The sequence below is a fragment of the Cinclus cinclus genome, chromosome 3, assembly GCF_963662255.1.
Source record: "Cinclus cinclus chromosome 3, bCinCin1.1, whole genome shotgun sequence".
Lineage (NCBI taxonomy): Eukaryota > Metazoa > Chordata > Aves > Passeriformes > Cinclidae > Cinclus > Cinclus cinclus.
In genome coordinates, this window is record NC_085048.1 from 52,174,940 (window position 1) to 52,191,820 (window position 16,881).

General features: G+C 42.3%; 1 protein-coding gene across 1 annotated transcript in view; it reads left to right on the forward strand.

The window, feature by feature from the left end:
* The first annotated feature begins 316 nt into the window (after positions 1-316).
* RSPO3 (R-spondin 3) overlaps positions 317-16,881 on the forward strand; it is a 57,762-nt gene continuing 41,197 nt past the window's right edge. The window contains exon 1 of the mRNA XM_062488788.1: positions 317-428. Coding sequence (XP_062344772.1) covers positions 332-428 — 97 coding nt within the window. The 5' untranslated portion in view covers positions 317-331. The remainder of the gene's footprint in view (positions 429-16,881) is intronic.

Sequence of the window (16,881 nt, forward strand, 5' to 3'; positions counted from 1 at the left end):
CCACCGGCCCGGCATGGACCCCGGCGGCGGCTGCTCGGCTCCTCTCCGCTGCTGACTGCCCTCTGAGGTTTGCGGCAGGTAGCGGGGCAGACTGCTGGAAAGTGCAATAGGAAAAGCGAAGGGGAAGGGAAGAAAAAAAAAAAAAAAAAAGGAAGAAAAAAAAAAAAAGGCAAAAGCCATCGAGCCGGCCAAGCCCAGCTTTGGATCTCAGTGCAGGTATTTCTGCTGCTGTGTTCATCCCTTGCCGCCTACCACCCCGGTTTATTATTTCTTTTTTTTAAGGAAAGAAAAAAAGGACGAAAAGGAGAAGTCGAACTCTCAAAGGGTTACTATGCAATTGCGACTGATTTCTTGGTTTTTTATCACTTTGAACTTTATGGAATACATTGGCAGCCAGCACGCCTCCAGGGTACGGCGACAGGGAAGAAGTAAGTGCGAAGAGATTTATACTTTGATAACTTCTGCTTCCTCTCGTTGTGCTGTTCACCTGTCCGGGGGGTTCCGTGTCCCCGGTGCCCGCTCGAGTGCGCTGGGAACTAAACACCGCGTCAGCGGCGCGGCCGAGCGGATTTGCAGGCAGTTTCATTCAATTGGAGGGATGAAGGCGATTTTTGACCTCTCTGTGCTCTTCTTTCTCACCTCACCGGGATGAGCAGCGCGGGCTCTGGGAATACCTGCGCCTGGTGCTTTACATTTTAATGTCTGGTATAAGGGAACATCGTTTCTTAGGTCTTTCTTCTTTCTGAAGGGAAGGGGCGATGACACGACAGGTAACTTTTTGCCGGTATGCCATAAGCGTCTTTCTCCATCCCGGTCAAGAAACCCCCTTTCCAAGTACGGGCAGTACAGATTATCCAGATTAAGCCTGGAGCCCGGCGATGCGGAAAGGGGCTGGGGTGTCGCGGCTCTGACCCTTTGACTTCAGCCTCCTCTGGCCACTAGTCACCCATTGCCACCGTCCTGGGACTGTGCTCCCCGAATTTTTTAACATTTTCGTTTTAGTCCCATGGGATGAGGCGAGTCCATCCCTTCTGATTTAACCGGCCCCGGTCCATCTCTGCCCTGGTCCGGGGCGCGAGAGGCAGTAGCCAGGGTGCTGGCAGAAGCTCCCTATCCCCCGAGTGTTAGAGACCAGAGCCCCCCCGTCATCGGGGAGGAAAGAACAGGGAGGCAGCAGGGAGCCGTCCCCTTGGGAAGTCGCTGTCCATGTCGCGGGGCGCTGCCACGGTTTCTGGCTCCGGCGTGGGGGTGCGGCGTGGGCTCGAATCCGCGCTAACACCTCCGGCATTGCCGCCGGTCGGAGCTCTGCCGTGACCCTGCCGCAAGAAGCCGTGGATGAGGAGGGATGCGGCAGCAGAGGCCGCCGGGACGTGCCCCCGACCCGGCCTCGCCACCCCGCCCGAATCGGACCCGCCGCTCTTTCTGGGGAGGAGGCATTTTATGGGCACCTACCGCGGAGGGGCTGCTCATGCCTGTCCGCTCTCCCTGACAGCTGCAGACACCGAGGAAATGTCATAAAACACAGCAGCCTGCATTTCATCAGCAAGAAGTAACTCAGTTACTTCCTCAGGGAGGGGAGGTACTATTATTTTAATTTTCTCCTGCTCAGCCTTCGCTCCGTTGCCCTGCTTGGCACGGCTGGCCCTTGAAAGCCTCCTTTGTATGGTTTGCCTCCTGCAAACAAGGTTTGATTCACCTAAAGTGCCCCTAAAGCGGAGCTGAGGACTAGAGAGGCCGGGGCTTCAACCCTCCGATCCCCACGGCCTCGCAGCGAGGGAGCACTAAGGGCTAAGTAAAACACGTCAGGGCATCCGATTTATTATCCTTGGCAAGGGAGGGCTCCGCAGCCTCCATCACTTCCCACCCACTCCTTTAACCCCTGGCAACCGCGGGCCCGCAAGCTGCGGCTGCCCCCCGCCCTCAGCCTTAGGGGAACCCCGACGGGCGCGGCAGAGGCTCAGCCCCGGGCTGGGGGCACGGCAGGGCTCGGAGGGCAGGCCGCCCCCGCGGGGCGAGGGTCGCGGAGCCGGGCCCCCTCCTCCCGGACTCGCTCCGGCACCTGGTGCGCGGCGCGCCGGGCCAGCGCCGGGCCGGCGGCGACCTCTGCTGTCCCGTGCCGCGGCGGGCAGCCCGCGGCTGCAGGTGCTCGGCTCCCTCCGCACGGCACGGCATGTCCCGGCCCGGCACGGCAGCCGACCCGCTTTCGGCGGGAGAAGGCAGGTTTGCCTCCCGTCCCCAGCCGCTCGCAGCGCTGGGCGCAGGGAAGCCGCCGCTTCCGAGCGTCGGGGCAGACGCGCTGCGCTCTCCGGGAGCGCGCCGTCCCACCTCGTTCGTCCTCAGACAACCTGCGTGGCAGGGTAACCTTCGGGAAATAGTGTTGGCCGCCAATATTCAGTTGGTCGGTACACTGTGGCGAAGGTGCCGAGCACTTGCTCAAAGTTTTATGGTTAAAATGCAAGAGTCAAGTTCAGAGCTGAACAAGTGGTTGGAAAAACACAGATCAGAATGGAAATCTGCCTCATTATTCTGGCAGTGAAGGCAAAAAGCCTTTCAGAACACCTCACCTGGATATATACATCGCCTACTGGCCAAGGTCTGCAAATCCAGATGGTTGTAAAATATGATTTTCTGTATAAATAGTGGGTACTTGGCTTGAAGCAAAAAATTAGAATGAGTGTTTATGAAAGTTATTATAAAAGTGGTTGCAATCACTTGCACTAATCACTTTGGCTTTAAAAACCTATTAATCGCTGTTAGTGAATAGTGCAACTTGAAATAAATTATAGTGTGTAGATAAAGAAGACACCTGTCAAATTCATCTACTGGGTGGAAGACATTTCCTGGATTTCTGTCTATTTTGCTCAGCTAGTCTCTCTTAATCATAAATCATAAGCACATATCGAGGGAAATGTTTTTAAATTTATCTTTAACCTACGTATGTTTAAATATAGTACATATAGCTTCCCATCAAGCAGTCAGTGGGCCCATGTTACTTCGTTTTGTTTGTTATCAGAATCCTCCATTCCGTATTGTAGACTTACATATTTTAACATAAAGAAATTATAAAATCTGAACTGACTAATTCAGAATACACCATGCCAGACTCCCAGCAAATATAAATTGAAGTTCCTTTCTTAAATTATGCCATCAGAAGGATCTGGTCCTGAAGCATTACTTATTTTTGTACCTATAGCTAAAATAATCCTTACTATGAGAAATGTCTAGTTTGCGATCCTTTTGCTCTCCAAACTCCTCCTGAATTTTCTAGTTGGGGATTCCTAAATTTCTGTCCCATGATCAGTAGTAAAGATATAGTTGGCTGTGGAGAGATAAAACTCCTCTGAAGTCAACAACAAAGTGCAGACAGATGTTCAGGTCCATAATTAGACATAGAACATGATCGATAAAAGTTTAAAAGCAAACATACCATTAGCAGAGAAATTTGTGGTTTTATTCTGATAAGACCAATTAAGATTAACAGTGTTGCTTGCTTGAGTCTTACAAGACAGAGTAATATGCAGCTGAGTATAGACTAGCATACCAATAAATAAGAATTTCTGTGAGTTGGCCAGTGATTGCAGTTTGCTTAGAAAAAAAAAAGAGGGTCAAGTCAATAGTTCCAAAATATTTTGGCTCTGAAGGCCACTACCAACCCCCAAAACTTAGTACTGACAGATATGTACACTGACCTTCTGATAGAGAGAAATTAAGTATTATTTGCTGTGTGTCTGTGAGTGACCGGCAGACTGTTTGCCATAACCTTGTGGACTAGCAGTGAGATGTGGACTAAATTTGGATGTCTAGAATAAGCAAAGTGATAGAAAAATCTGTTTTTCTACCACACTCCTACATTTGTGAATAAAATAATCTGTATGACTTTATGGAAATGCAGTTTGAATGTAGAGCTCCCATGATTATTGGTAGCCCAACAAATTGCCTCCTGCCTTTCACTATAACAGCATGTCCAGGATACCTGGTGCTGGTGTTCCTTCCTTCCTTCCTTCCTTCCTTCCTTCCTTCCTTCCTTCCTTCCTTCCTTCCTGGAATCCTTCCTGGAATCCTTCCTGGAATCCTTCTTCCTTCCTGGAATCCTTCCTTCCTTCCTTCCTTCCTTCCTTCCTTCCTTCCTTCCTTCCTTCCTTCCTTCCTTCCTTCCTGGAATCCTTCTTTCCTGGAATCCTTCCTTCCTTCCTTCCTTCCTCTGTCCATCCCTCTGCTGATGTGGGACTGCAGGTCTTCCAACATCTGATTCTGGTCACAATTATTAGTGGAGGGCTCCAGTCTGTAAACTCTCCTCATCTCTGGCTTGGTTTGCATTTAACTATTTACAGACTCAAAATTAGGGAGGTGTGTAACAGATTTGTAAAGAGCTATATAAATTAAAATAAACCAGGAAAATCCAGACAAAACACCAACTGGTAAAATTATATCTTCTGTCTTTTTTATACTATTATTCAGGGTGTAATTCACATGGAGGTAGAATATCAGCAAGAAAAAAGGAATTACATTATTAGTTAAAATAATACTTCATTGTAGAAGCAATTCTTTTAATAGTTTAATACCTATATATATTCTTGATACCTACATATATGTTTAGGAATGGTACATCGCAATGGCAGCACTACAGAATGGGTACGTAGTATAGATGCCATTACAAATTTTTTAATATAGAAATAATTTTGTATCTCAGTGCAACAGTTTAAATAAGAAGTTAGCCAAGCAAGCAGCCATCAAGCAGCCACCCTTGGGCAGGATTGAATCACGGTTAATCCTCTTTCAAAGTGTTTGTATGCTGCTGATATGCTTTTTCTGTGGTGTCTTCATATTAGCACTGTGAGGGTAAATACTTTGCTGGGGACAAATGTGACTTTTTAATTTTTTTTTCTTTTTTTAAAATGAAACTATATTTCTCATTTTTTGGATGAGAATATGTCCTTTCAAAAAGAGACAGTAAAATTCCTACTGCAGCCACTGGAAGGAGAAGCTGTTCCATCATGTTGTCGTACACTGAACATATCTCACTGTAGGGATATCTTAAAAAAATAAATATCAGAAAATCACTACCAATCACTGAAGGCTTTAGAAGAATTTTAGGGATGGACTGCTTGTGTTGTTATGTTTTTTAAAGAATTCTATATGAATATCAATCTATGTTGATCATACCAGCATATGTGGAACAATAAGTGTTGTTGTCCCAGGAGACTAAAGGACATTTACTGATCAGTTCCAATTTCACACCTGATGTCTGAAAGGGCCATAATTTTGATTTTTTTTCTACGACCTGATGAAGACATTTCTTATAATATATAAAATTCATGTTGGACTTTAAACACACATATTACTGCAACTTCTCAAACACATTGATGTAGGATGGTATGCCTGAAAATACATGAAAACTCCTATTTCTCTCAGCAGACAGAATAAAATATTGCTATTATTAGTGAGATGGTTTTAGAGTTTGAACCTGCCTCCTTTTCTTTCAGTGGAGAAAGTCCTATGGAGTATGCTGGAGCTGAAGTGAGCTTTTTTCTGCAGGACCTCAGGATACATTTAGACTTTGGAAGAAATCTAATACTCGAATACTTGCAAAATGGCATCATTCAAATATGTACAGCCCCTAAAGAGGATAAAACAATGCCTCTTGCCTTTCAAAACTATGGTACTTAAGCTGCTTGGGAGGCAGTCTCTTTCTTAATCATATGAAAAGTATAAGTATTTTACTACTTCCACCTATTGAGCCAACTGAAGCCAAACAAGTTAACTGAGATTAATTTCTTCTTTTGAGCTTTGCCCTTAGGGTATCAAGCATTTGCCAATCCCAATTCTGCTGTTTCTTCTTGCCATAATTTTTTCACTGGAGTTGATGGAAGTTATACATGGTAAAATCTGAGCTGCAACACAAAAATCAGACTTACTCATTTCCTCTTGCTTAGCATGCTCATTTTGCTTTCTGGTTTGCAAAGCAAGTATGACCACTTGCTTGACCACTTGGCTTGACCACTGCTCTTTATTGCTAACATTAACAGGCTGCCTGTCATTTCATACTCAATCATTTATAGACAGTGACTACCAGTGACACTCCTCCATTAAAACTATGGATGCTCTTAAGAACGAATTTTTCCCTGCAGTGAATTGTCCCTTTTGCTCAAAATTGAATTAGAAGTTGTGAAAGCTTGGTGGAGGAGATATAAAAGCTAATAAAAAAATAATTTTTCTTTCTCACTTCTAATTTTGGACTCTGAACTACTTAAAATTGCTTTGCCAAATTTTTTACCAAAACATTTCTTTGTTTCTTAACAAAGAAATCTTATCAGATGACAAAAGGCAGCTGAAGCCCTGTACGTTTTTGTACAAAAGTCTGTCTGTCTGCCATTACCACAAACAATGCTTCAGAAAAAAGTATTCAGAGAACATTTATTCCTGCAAAATGTCCTGTGTCTCTCAAAAAAAAAAAAGAAAAAAAAAGATGAGAGCTCCAACTTTTTTATAATCGAATAACAGATTTTGGAGACAGCAGAGTGATTACAATTAGATGTTTTGTCATAATAAAATCTAACATATTTTATTAATGAGTACTTTAACCTTATTTTTTGTTTCTAGTACAGAACAGTGTGATGAGCAATTCTACTTAAGGAATTATTATATTATGTTTGTACAACAGCTGACTAATAAACATTTTTTTGTGTTTCAGTTTCTAGATTATAAGCTATCGACCTTTCATTTTAAAATGTTAGTGTTACCCCTGTGATCAAGCATAGCAGTCATTGAAGTAAAGGAGCCACAAAACACATCTTTCTCCAGTGGTTCTAGGCAAGAACTCACCTATGGAGACCAGAACTGAACTGGGAGAGCCTTTGGCTGCAGCAGTGGCACTGAGCTCCTGCCAGCTTGAAGCAGCACCCCAGCCTTGCACTGATATTTTGGCTCCACCAAACAGAATAACTGGGAGGAAGAACGTAAAGGAATGTTTACAGTATTACTTTTCAATAAAAGTAAAATCCCATACCACAGGTTTACACCAAGTTCTCGTAATGCTGTTATAAACTTTATCCTTTCAAGTGTGTGTCAGTATTACATCCTGACATGTGTCATGTTTAAAATTGCGAGGTCCTAGATGGTGTTTCAGACATTTAATATTTTCTGCAGTGTAAAGAAGATTTTGGGGCACTATAAAATGAAACAGGAGATCATTGATAGAGGTTGGGGTAATAACCATGTGTGATTCCTGTGGCTTCCTGTAAAAGTGCAAGGGCAAACACAGAAAGGCTCACATCCAAGAACAGGACATAAGGTGCCTAAAGTGTGTCTGGGGCAGGATTTAAATATGAGTCCCTCACCTTCAATAATGCTTAATTTCCACCTCACCCTTGATACATGGACATTTCTCAGATGCTCTGTCATTTCTAATGTGATGTTTCATCTTACTGGCATTGAGCACCTATCTGAGATCTGAGCTCAGGCCCCTTCATGCAGAGACTTTGAGATTTTCTCTAAAAGAAACCCTGTGTTAAAAAAATGCAGTGAATAAATAACGACAAATAAATATGTCAACGCAAAGTTCCTTCACACGGAGCACACAATATTGCAGATGATTGTTCACTGACACTGGAATAAAGTCACGTGCATTCCTGCTCCATACTCAGCCCTCAAGCCTTTGCCTTTCCTATGCAAACTAAAACTAGTGTAAGCAGCAACCTGAAATTACATGCAAATCCAGGTCAAAAAACATCAGTTTATTAGAGCATATCAATACAGATAGGCTAGAGTCATGCTATATGGAAGAATTAATTTAGCTTAGGTTTTCCTAGTCAAATGTTTTAGTTGCTAAGCTTTTGGATACATTAAGGGGCAGCAAGGCTGCTGCTCCATTCTTGGTTTGTTTCAGAAGAAAAGAGAAAATTCTTTCTTTTGTTAAACAATGTCCTGGTTTGCAGTGCTGTGTAGTAGTGCCAGGGCACCTAAACTCTCTGGACATGAAGGATTTGATACAGTTTCTGACCTCAGCTTTTCAGACCAGGTTGACACTCCTTTGTTCAGCATGCTGGATTTTGTCCCTTTTATAGGCACCCACCTCTTCTCGCCCACTAATAGGCAACTGAAATATCTTGCTCAGAGCTGCCAGCTGATGGAGGTGTCAATGGAGTACATCAGGACACAAAGTAGGGGTGTTATGAGCAACATAAATCCTCTACCAAGCACCAGTCTATCCATTCCACTTCTCCCTAAATATCTCCCTGGGTACACAGCTTCACTGCTGGTAGTAATTTCATGGAAAGTCACAGCAGAGGTAGGGCTTGAGATGTTTTAACTCAGCTTCCCTACAGGGTGAGGCTCTGGTTCAAGAGGAAGGAAGACAAGGTTCTCAAGTGAACCAAACTTGTAGGAGCAACCAGCTGGTGGAATAAGATTTCTGTTGAGTTCCTTGCAAAACTTTTACGAACATCTTCATGAACCAGAGCTACTAAAATCTGACACTTTAATATATTTACAAAGTTTATGTATGTTATCAGCACATGCAATACTCCCATTAGGATTTATTACAGGTTTCTTTAGCAACAACATTTTTTATCATAACAGCTCAACTGGTCAGAGAGAGGAAAACAGCCAGTTTCTCCATAGTGAGCCTCCCACGCACACTTGCCCAGCATTATTGAGCTGCTTATTCATGAAGATTACACAAACCAGTGTCGGCAAGTGTTTCATAACCTTGCTTCCTCTTCCTAGAATGTTCATAATTAATTTCACTCTTTTCTATGCCACTGAATAATGAGTTGCGGGTGTTATTTTATTGATGTTACTGCCGAGTGAAGAACTAGCCCTCCCAAATAGAAAAGTGGGAGCAAAGGCTATTTATTCAACATGGGAGTCATAAGATATTAAGGGCAAGTATTTCGCAAACACATGGGGATGGATGAAGATTCCAGAAAGTTTTAGTATAACACAGAACTAAAAATAATCAGCTGAAATGAGACCTTCTTGTGCTGGGCATGCTGGCCACAGATGTCTAATAGACAAGATCCTAAAGGCCTGGAAGGCAAACAAATGACATGATTTTGTGTTTTGCAAAAAAAAAAAAAAAAAAAAAAACACAACAGTTTCTCTTTTGCAGTCCAAAATGAAATCACACATTTGTCTCTTGTGTTTATGTTTTATGAAGAGTTGGGCAATTGACAAGTTTCAGAGTTGAGGGCGTATTAAAAGGGGAAGTTGAATTCTGTATGAGAGTGTAAGAATTTATAACTTGGGCTATGTCCTAGACAAGCAATTTTAAGATCAAGGCCCTGATGTTAGGAATGAAACTATTTAAATGATCTTTTTAAGCTACTGACTGAGGAGAAGTTTCAGATGTGTAAAAATCTGTCAATAGGATTCAATTTCAAGTGAATGTCAGCAAAAGGACATCATCATCACTGCTTAGGTCATATATTATTTCTGAAGAATAGACTAAAGTAATTTTGAGGAACAGATAAAAACAAGTTCCCCTAGACAGATTGTGGACAAAAAAATTGCATTTTTTCTCCATTGGCATAACTTATTTCTGCTAAAAACCTACAAAATCAATATGATTTGAAAGTGCTTACTCTCTTCCATGACCATGTACCATGTTCTTTCATCTGAGTAATTAACTAAGATACTAACCCTTCTTTAAAACCCCAGCTTCCTTCAAACATGTGTCTTAGAACAAGTAAGCTGCCACATCACTAACTCCAAGTTCAGTATATCTTACAAGCAGTAGCATATATTATAGTTATGTGGTGTCAGTCACTCCACGAACGTGAAAATGAGGGAGGAAATTTCAAACAATTTTTTAATTTATGAGGTATCTACATATTGTACCTGGATACTCTGCTAAGCACAAGTCTTCCCAAGCTTTATGGAGGTTAGAAGCATTGAGGGGGGAGCAATCAGAATGGGGGGAATCTTACTACTCATTACCAGGATCTGCCTGGCCACAAAGGAAACTGTGAACTGTACCCTTTCAAGGTGAAGACAGGGTGCTATTCACCTCTTTCTGAAATCACATATTTTCCAGCTACCCAGTGGCAGAGAAGTTAATTTCATCCCTCAGGATAAATCACTCCTGAGTCTGGATAAAGTAGAGAGTATTTAAGAGTAGCCTTCTCTTGCATTTCCATACTTCCTTTACTATGTGAGAGAGGAGGATTCTAACCATAGCTACCACTAAAAGACTACCAAGCATTATGAAAATCAATCCACAATCCTTTCTGAAGCCTTGCATAATTTCTTGAAAAGTAAGTTATTCATCTATGAAACTTTCTGGTTGAGCCTTCTAGTCTGGTTCCATGGCTGGCTGCGGTTACTTCTGGGAACAGGAAAAAGGGCCTGTGTTTTTCATCTGGAAGTATGCAGAGACCTTGGATACATCTTGTTCAAAAGAGATCAGTCACAGAAATTGTAGTACTTCATATAAGAGAGCTTATTCAGAAGTAGAATCTTCCAGCTCATATTCCTTGACTCCTACAGAAACATTCCCTGGCTTATGCAGTTAATTCCCTGGAACCCCCCTGACTGTACAGCTGTTGTCCTAGAATTGGAAAAACTCATGCTCATGCATTGCCATCTCTCCCTTCTCCCCTACAAATTTATATCTATGTCTGTATGTATGCATTCCCATACCTACACAAAAGTTCACATCAACACAAGCAAGAATTAAAGTATTTTCACTTTGAGATTATCTTAAAATGCAGGTGAAATGCATGCTGATAACCTCAGAAGTTTTTGACTCCACACAAAGTCCTTTGATTCATCTGAAAACTCCATCTCTTCTTCCACTGTTCTTATAATCTGTTTGGTCATGGAAAACAAAATAATTAGTTTTATGTGGGTTAAACCAAATGCTAAATTAAAGAACAACAACACCACCAAAAAAAAAGCCTGTGAAGGTTGTGGGGGGACCCTCTTTTCTTTCTGATGATCTTGGCATGTTTAAAACTATACCAGAAAGTTTTATGGACCCTTTTTTTGTTATGCAACCTTTTTTTTTGCTTTTAAAATTACTTGTATCACTAGGCTGGGAATTTTATGTAGCCACTTGGAAGGAAGACAGTGCTCCAGAGGTTTTGCTCTGGGTAGGGAAAATTGGTGGTGCCAGTGGAGAAGAGTCTTTCCTTACCGCTGTGACAATGCAGCATCACTGCTGCTAATATTCCTGGGGATGGCCATGCATATGGATACACTTCTGTAACTGCATCTGTGCATGTGAAAGGAAAGACAATATTGCTCTCTTTTATCAGCAAACAGAAATGTCACAATCATAAGGCACATGCCATACTAACCCAAGGTTTTCCATTTGAGCCTCTGCACTTTTTTTAGTGGGAGATGGTTTAGGCAGAATGTCACAAAGTTTAAGGGACTGATTCTGCTTCTAGTTACAGCTCGTGTCAGGAAGCAAATATCACACACAGCCCTGCCAGCATAAAATTTGCATGTGCACAGAATCCAGCCTAAATGTTTATACAGGCTACTAAAAAAAACATGATAAGTGGGAGGTTTTTGTTGCCAGTCACCAAGAAAAGGAGCAGAAATGCAGTCTGCAATTCTTTGAGTTGCTGCTAGAGGACATGAGGGTATTCTGCTGTCTTTTGTTAGAAAACAGCTGCAATTTGCCTCTTAAAAGTGTATGAGAGATATTTTTATGGCTTTCCCCATGCTGTACTTTTTCACCCTGCCCAGCACTGTGTATTCCTGAGCATCTTCCTTCGTTGTCTTCCCTCTCTTCTGACAGATATTGAACATGAGTATTATCTCTCAAAGTAGTGCCTGAAGTAATTCACAGAATGAGGACATGCACCAGACCAGACTAGCTAAATAAGTGACGACAGGAATAGACATAAAAAGTTACATTTTCTGAAGTGGCAAGCGGTAGAGGAAGTAATAAGTCTAGATCAGCTCCATTAGCCTGCCAGATTGAATACTTGCATGATCCATGTCCTTTTCATAATCCATTCAGCATATGAATCCAGCCCAAGCCTACTGGAAATGAGAACTAGCAGGTGAATGCACTGAACCAGAATAGAAACACCAGAATACACATGCAGTCATCCATCCAACATATAGGATGTACAATGATGTGCCTTTTGTCAAATCAATTTTAAAAATATTTATTTTCTCATAGTCTCAGCAATTACTGCTTTTCCTTAGTGTCACCCCAAAGAAATAACACTTTTAATGTTCTCTCGCCCTTACTCCTTTATTTGTATCTACAAGCAAGTTTCTTCCTCAACATACTTTTCGCTTTTGATTACAAATTATTGCAGCTTACATTACTGACACCAGGGTTTTGGGGAGAAATGGTGGAAAGAGAAAGGATGCCCTTGAGCTGTGGTGAGATGACTTGATGATATCAGTGGGTTTCTTGGTGAGAGAAAAGAAGCAATAGCAACTTCTTTGATTTACAGAGACAGATTGTAAAAACAAGCCATGAGTCTCTGCATAGGTAGAAATATGTGAATCCCTGGAGCCTGTGACAGATGTAAGGAAGAATGGGAAGGTTTGCATTGAATAACAGAGAATGTAGCCTGAGGTCTATCAAATACAAGAATATGATGTGTGGAGTTTGTAAAGTGGTGAACTATTCTGAATGTGTCAGCTGACATCAAACATGCCTATGGTTGTTTGACCAAGCACAGGCACAAAACTATCACCCAGTTTGTCTACTGCTCACCCCTTCAGGGACCAACAGAGAAAATGCACTGTTTGCAAAAGTATTGAGAGGGAAGGAAAACCCCCTCCACAATGTTATGCTTTTCCCCTGCTTTATCAGGGATGGTTAAGATGCGTGGCAGGACAGTAGGTCTTTACTCAGTGCAGATTACAAATAGGAGTCTGTTCAGAAGTAGAATCCTCCCCCTCAGCTGTGTTGCTTGCAGACAGAATGGGCAGCAGAGTTCCTCAGCTGAACTGCAATGTGCAGATCTTCTCACAGTACTCTATAAGTAATTCCTAGCCTTGTAATACTTCATGGTCCCAAATTTCCCTATGTCAAACCCTTTCTCCAACACATTTAATTCCTCAAAGCTCTGCACATCTCTATTCTCTCTTGTGACACGAGTTGAATAATGTCCACAAATGGAAATAACTACTCCTCCTCTTGGCTTGCTGTGGAGCCATACTCCCCCTCCCCCAATATATTCAGTCTAAGTGGATTTACAGAGTTAGTCTGACAGTTTCTGAAATAGAAATCCTCTGGTTCACAGCAGAGTGCAAGTACTGCTGTCTCTACAGGCAGGCCAGTTCTTCTTGCTCTCTTTAAGATGGACTCCCTCCGATGATGCAGGGGCAGAGGACACACCACACCCTGTCCAGCCGTCGGCCTCGTGTTCAGACAGCTCTCTCAGCTGCCAGTTCTTTAAGGTTTTACAATGAAAAAATTTCAAACAAACATCAGATGAAAGCAATTTTGAGTCTAAACCAAGCATGGCCAGGTTTGCATTGGTGATTTATTGTTGCAAATCATCAGCTCCTATTACCTTTTTCTTGAGCCATGCAATTCTCTGTCTTCCAGACATTTCTAGGGCCTGATTCTTTTCCTATTAAAGTTAATGGGAGGTTTTGCCACTGATTTCAATAGGAGGCCTCTAACTTTCCAACCTTCTGCCTATAGAGTCTTGAAGTACTTCCAGGTTTCCATCATAGTCTGTGGTTCCCCTCTTTAAGTTAACTGGACATTAACAGATTGCCTGGGTCCACACCTTTGGATAGAGGAAAGCTCCAGATCTGATTCAGTGCTCACTCACACACCAGCTTTATACCCCAGTGGAGTTCCTCCTGATTTATGTTGGCAGGAGAGTGAGGTCCAATGTTACTTATGCCTGGGTTATTGCCAGCAGAACACGGAGAGAATTCAAGTCACTTGTTATCCTCTTCCCCACACCTCTCAATCACAGCATAAATGTATGTACATATATGTGGATATATTAGAATCATCTGGACTCTTTTAAGTTATTTGCCATTGAAACTGACTTCAAATTCAAGTTTTAAAGTTGAAATAACAAAGAAGGAAAAAAGTCAGAAGGGAGCCAGCTGCAAGGGTACTCACAATTTTCATCAGTCTACGGGACACTCCTAATAACATATTTTACTACTTTGTAGTGAACTTTCTTTGCTTCTGCCATAAATATATTCCCTATGCTGTAAATGAATTGCTTTCAAGCTCAGCAAAGTTAATATAGAAGAATAAATCTTAACTACCTAATGTCAGGTCAGAAATATAAATCTTATCTAATATGCCAGGTCAGAAGGAAAGAATACTTTTTGCTGAAAATAGCAAATACTTTCCAGTGTAGAGTCGGAACTTATTTTTCTCTTAAAAAAATGTGCTGCCCCTAATAAGATGGGTTGAACAGTCTCTTTTTAGAATCTCCAAAAGAAAAATAAACACATAGAGCAGAGTTAATTTATAAAATGCTCCAAAGTTTATCTTGGCAGAACAGTTGTAGGCAGCTAGAGTTCTCTCCCTCTCACACATGCATTCATACACACACACAGAGACACACACACATCTCAAAATTAGGACAGGCTTTTACAATAGCAAATGCTACAGAAAACTTATATATCTGGGTAAATTCATAGATTCTTATTCATGCGAGGCTCTCATTTTAAAGTCAATAGAAATTTTTCCAAAGAAAGACAACAATCCTTGGTGCCGTTTTGTGTAAATACAGACCTGCTGTGTCACAGTGGTGGAAATAGCGAGGGGAAATAGTGGGGGAATAGCAAGACACAAATGCCTCATGTCTCAGACCCCCCTCCCAAATACCAGCACTTCTGCCAGCTGTAAAGCAGTGATGCAGCCACCATCCCCTCCTCCTGCCTGCCCAAGACCCCACTTGTTAGACACAGCTGGACAGCCTGCTGGGTGACCTGGTAGCCAGCAGCTGCTGGCACATAGGTCCCTCCCAGTAGCCACAGACTGATACTGCTGCCCATCCTCTTGTTCATCTTCCACACCTGCTTGACATCACACACCCTGTTCTCACCAGAGCCAAGAGGGTAACTTCAGAGGCTGAGAAGATGAGGCCCACCAAGGGACCTTCCTTTCACCCTCGCAGTATTAGCTTTATTTATTTTAAAGTCCATATCAGTCTTTGCCAGGGGAGCCCCAACAACAAATACTGCAGGTTTCAGATCTACGAGCCAAGAAATTGTCCAAGAGCAGCAGGTGCTATGCTGACACCCCCACACAATTTGGAGCTGCTCCACCTCTTGTAGCAGACACTGACCTTTCATACAGTTTATTTACTTCAGTGTCTGCAAAGCAAACAGTCAAACAGTCATTTTTCCCAAGAGAAACAAGAACAGAGGCAGTTTTACGTGACCAAAGCACAACTTGATGCTGGGGTGTGCACAACACTCTGGACCATTCTTGCTCAGTGCCACCAAACTACTAAGTGTAGAACCTGGCTCACTAAGACCCCACAGAAGAACGCAAACAAGTAGGTTCTCCTCTCCTCTCCTCTCCTCTCCTCTCCTCTCCTCTCCTCTCCTCTCCTCTCCTCTCCTCTCCTCTCCTCTCCTCTCCTCTCCTCTCCTCTCCTCTCCTCTCCTCTCCTCTCCTCTCCTCTCCTCTCCTCTCCTCTCCTCTCCTCTCCTCTCCTCTCCTCTCCTCTCCTCTCCTCTCCTCTCCTCTCCTCTCCTCTCCTCTCCTCTCCTCTCCTCTCCTCTCCTCTCCTCTCTTTCCTTTTTGGCTGCTGGGAAGTTGCCAGTAATGTCCAGCATTTGGTCTGACAACTGTTCTACTATAAATATTTAGAAGAATCCATTAGTGATTAAACAAAATGTAAGTAAGTGATAGCTCTTATTAATGTTTGCATCTATAGCCTCTTTACAAATGCATATGAGAGTCCTGACTCTAGGCTTCTTGTAAGAAAGGGCAAGACAGAAGGCAGTAACCAGCACACAGTGTAATTTGAGTGTCAGTGTGTTATCATTACAAATATCAGCACAGAGACAGCATTCTGTAGAGTGTGTACCATGCTTGCAAATCTTCCAGACAGAAACGGGCAGAGTGTGTTATCCTGACCAATGCATTTCAAAGGATCCGTATAAAACCGCAAGAGCACTCCGAGTCCCTGTTAAGATGTCTTTGCTTTTCTCTGGTCTGCCCCAAAAATATAACCTCCCTCCCCACCAAAAAAAAACAACCAAACAAACAAAAAAAAAAACCCCAACAAAAACAAAACCCCAAACCACCAAGTCCCCTTCCACCTCAAAAATATATCAAGAATTGTCATGTGTTACAAGGGAAAATACAAGCACTGGTCTGGTGGAATTTTTAAACTCTTATTGTATTCCAAAATTATCCTGTTTATACAGTATCTTAAATGTTCCCTGTGCAGTAGGATATTAGGAAAAATAGTAGAATATTCTCTGTTCAGTAGGATATTAGGAGAAAAAATGAACACTAACATTATTCTGGAGCTTATTATTAAATACTTAAGAAGTAATTCTAGCAGAAGTCTCTTTCCAGAGGACATAATTTTGAGAATAAAAAATGCTGCTTTTTCAACCTACTGAGATGAATGAAGATGTATAAACACATCTATGTGTTAGCCAATTTCTTTGCTTAAAAAATAAACAATGTTTTAGGAACACAGTGAACAGCAGGTGTATGTCTATGCGTGGGCATACCATAGCAGACTTTTCTATCATAACAGAGGTTGGTGATGCAGATTTTTAAAATTTTAATTACTCTGTATATTGTCAGTGATCAGTAAGTGTGCTAGAGCCAATACAGAAGAGGTAAAAATTGGATACAATATTTGACTGCAGTGTCCACCTTGAACAGGTTAAGTTCTGCATGAAGAAGCCTTGGAGCTTATCCAGATCCCTTACGATGCTTTCCCAGGGTGGAAATGTCTG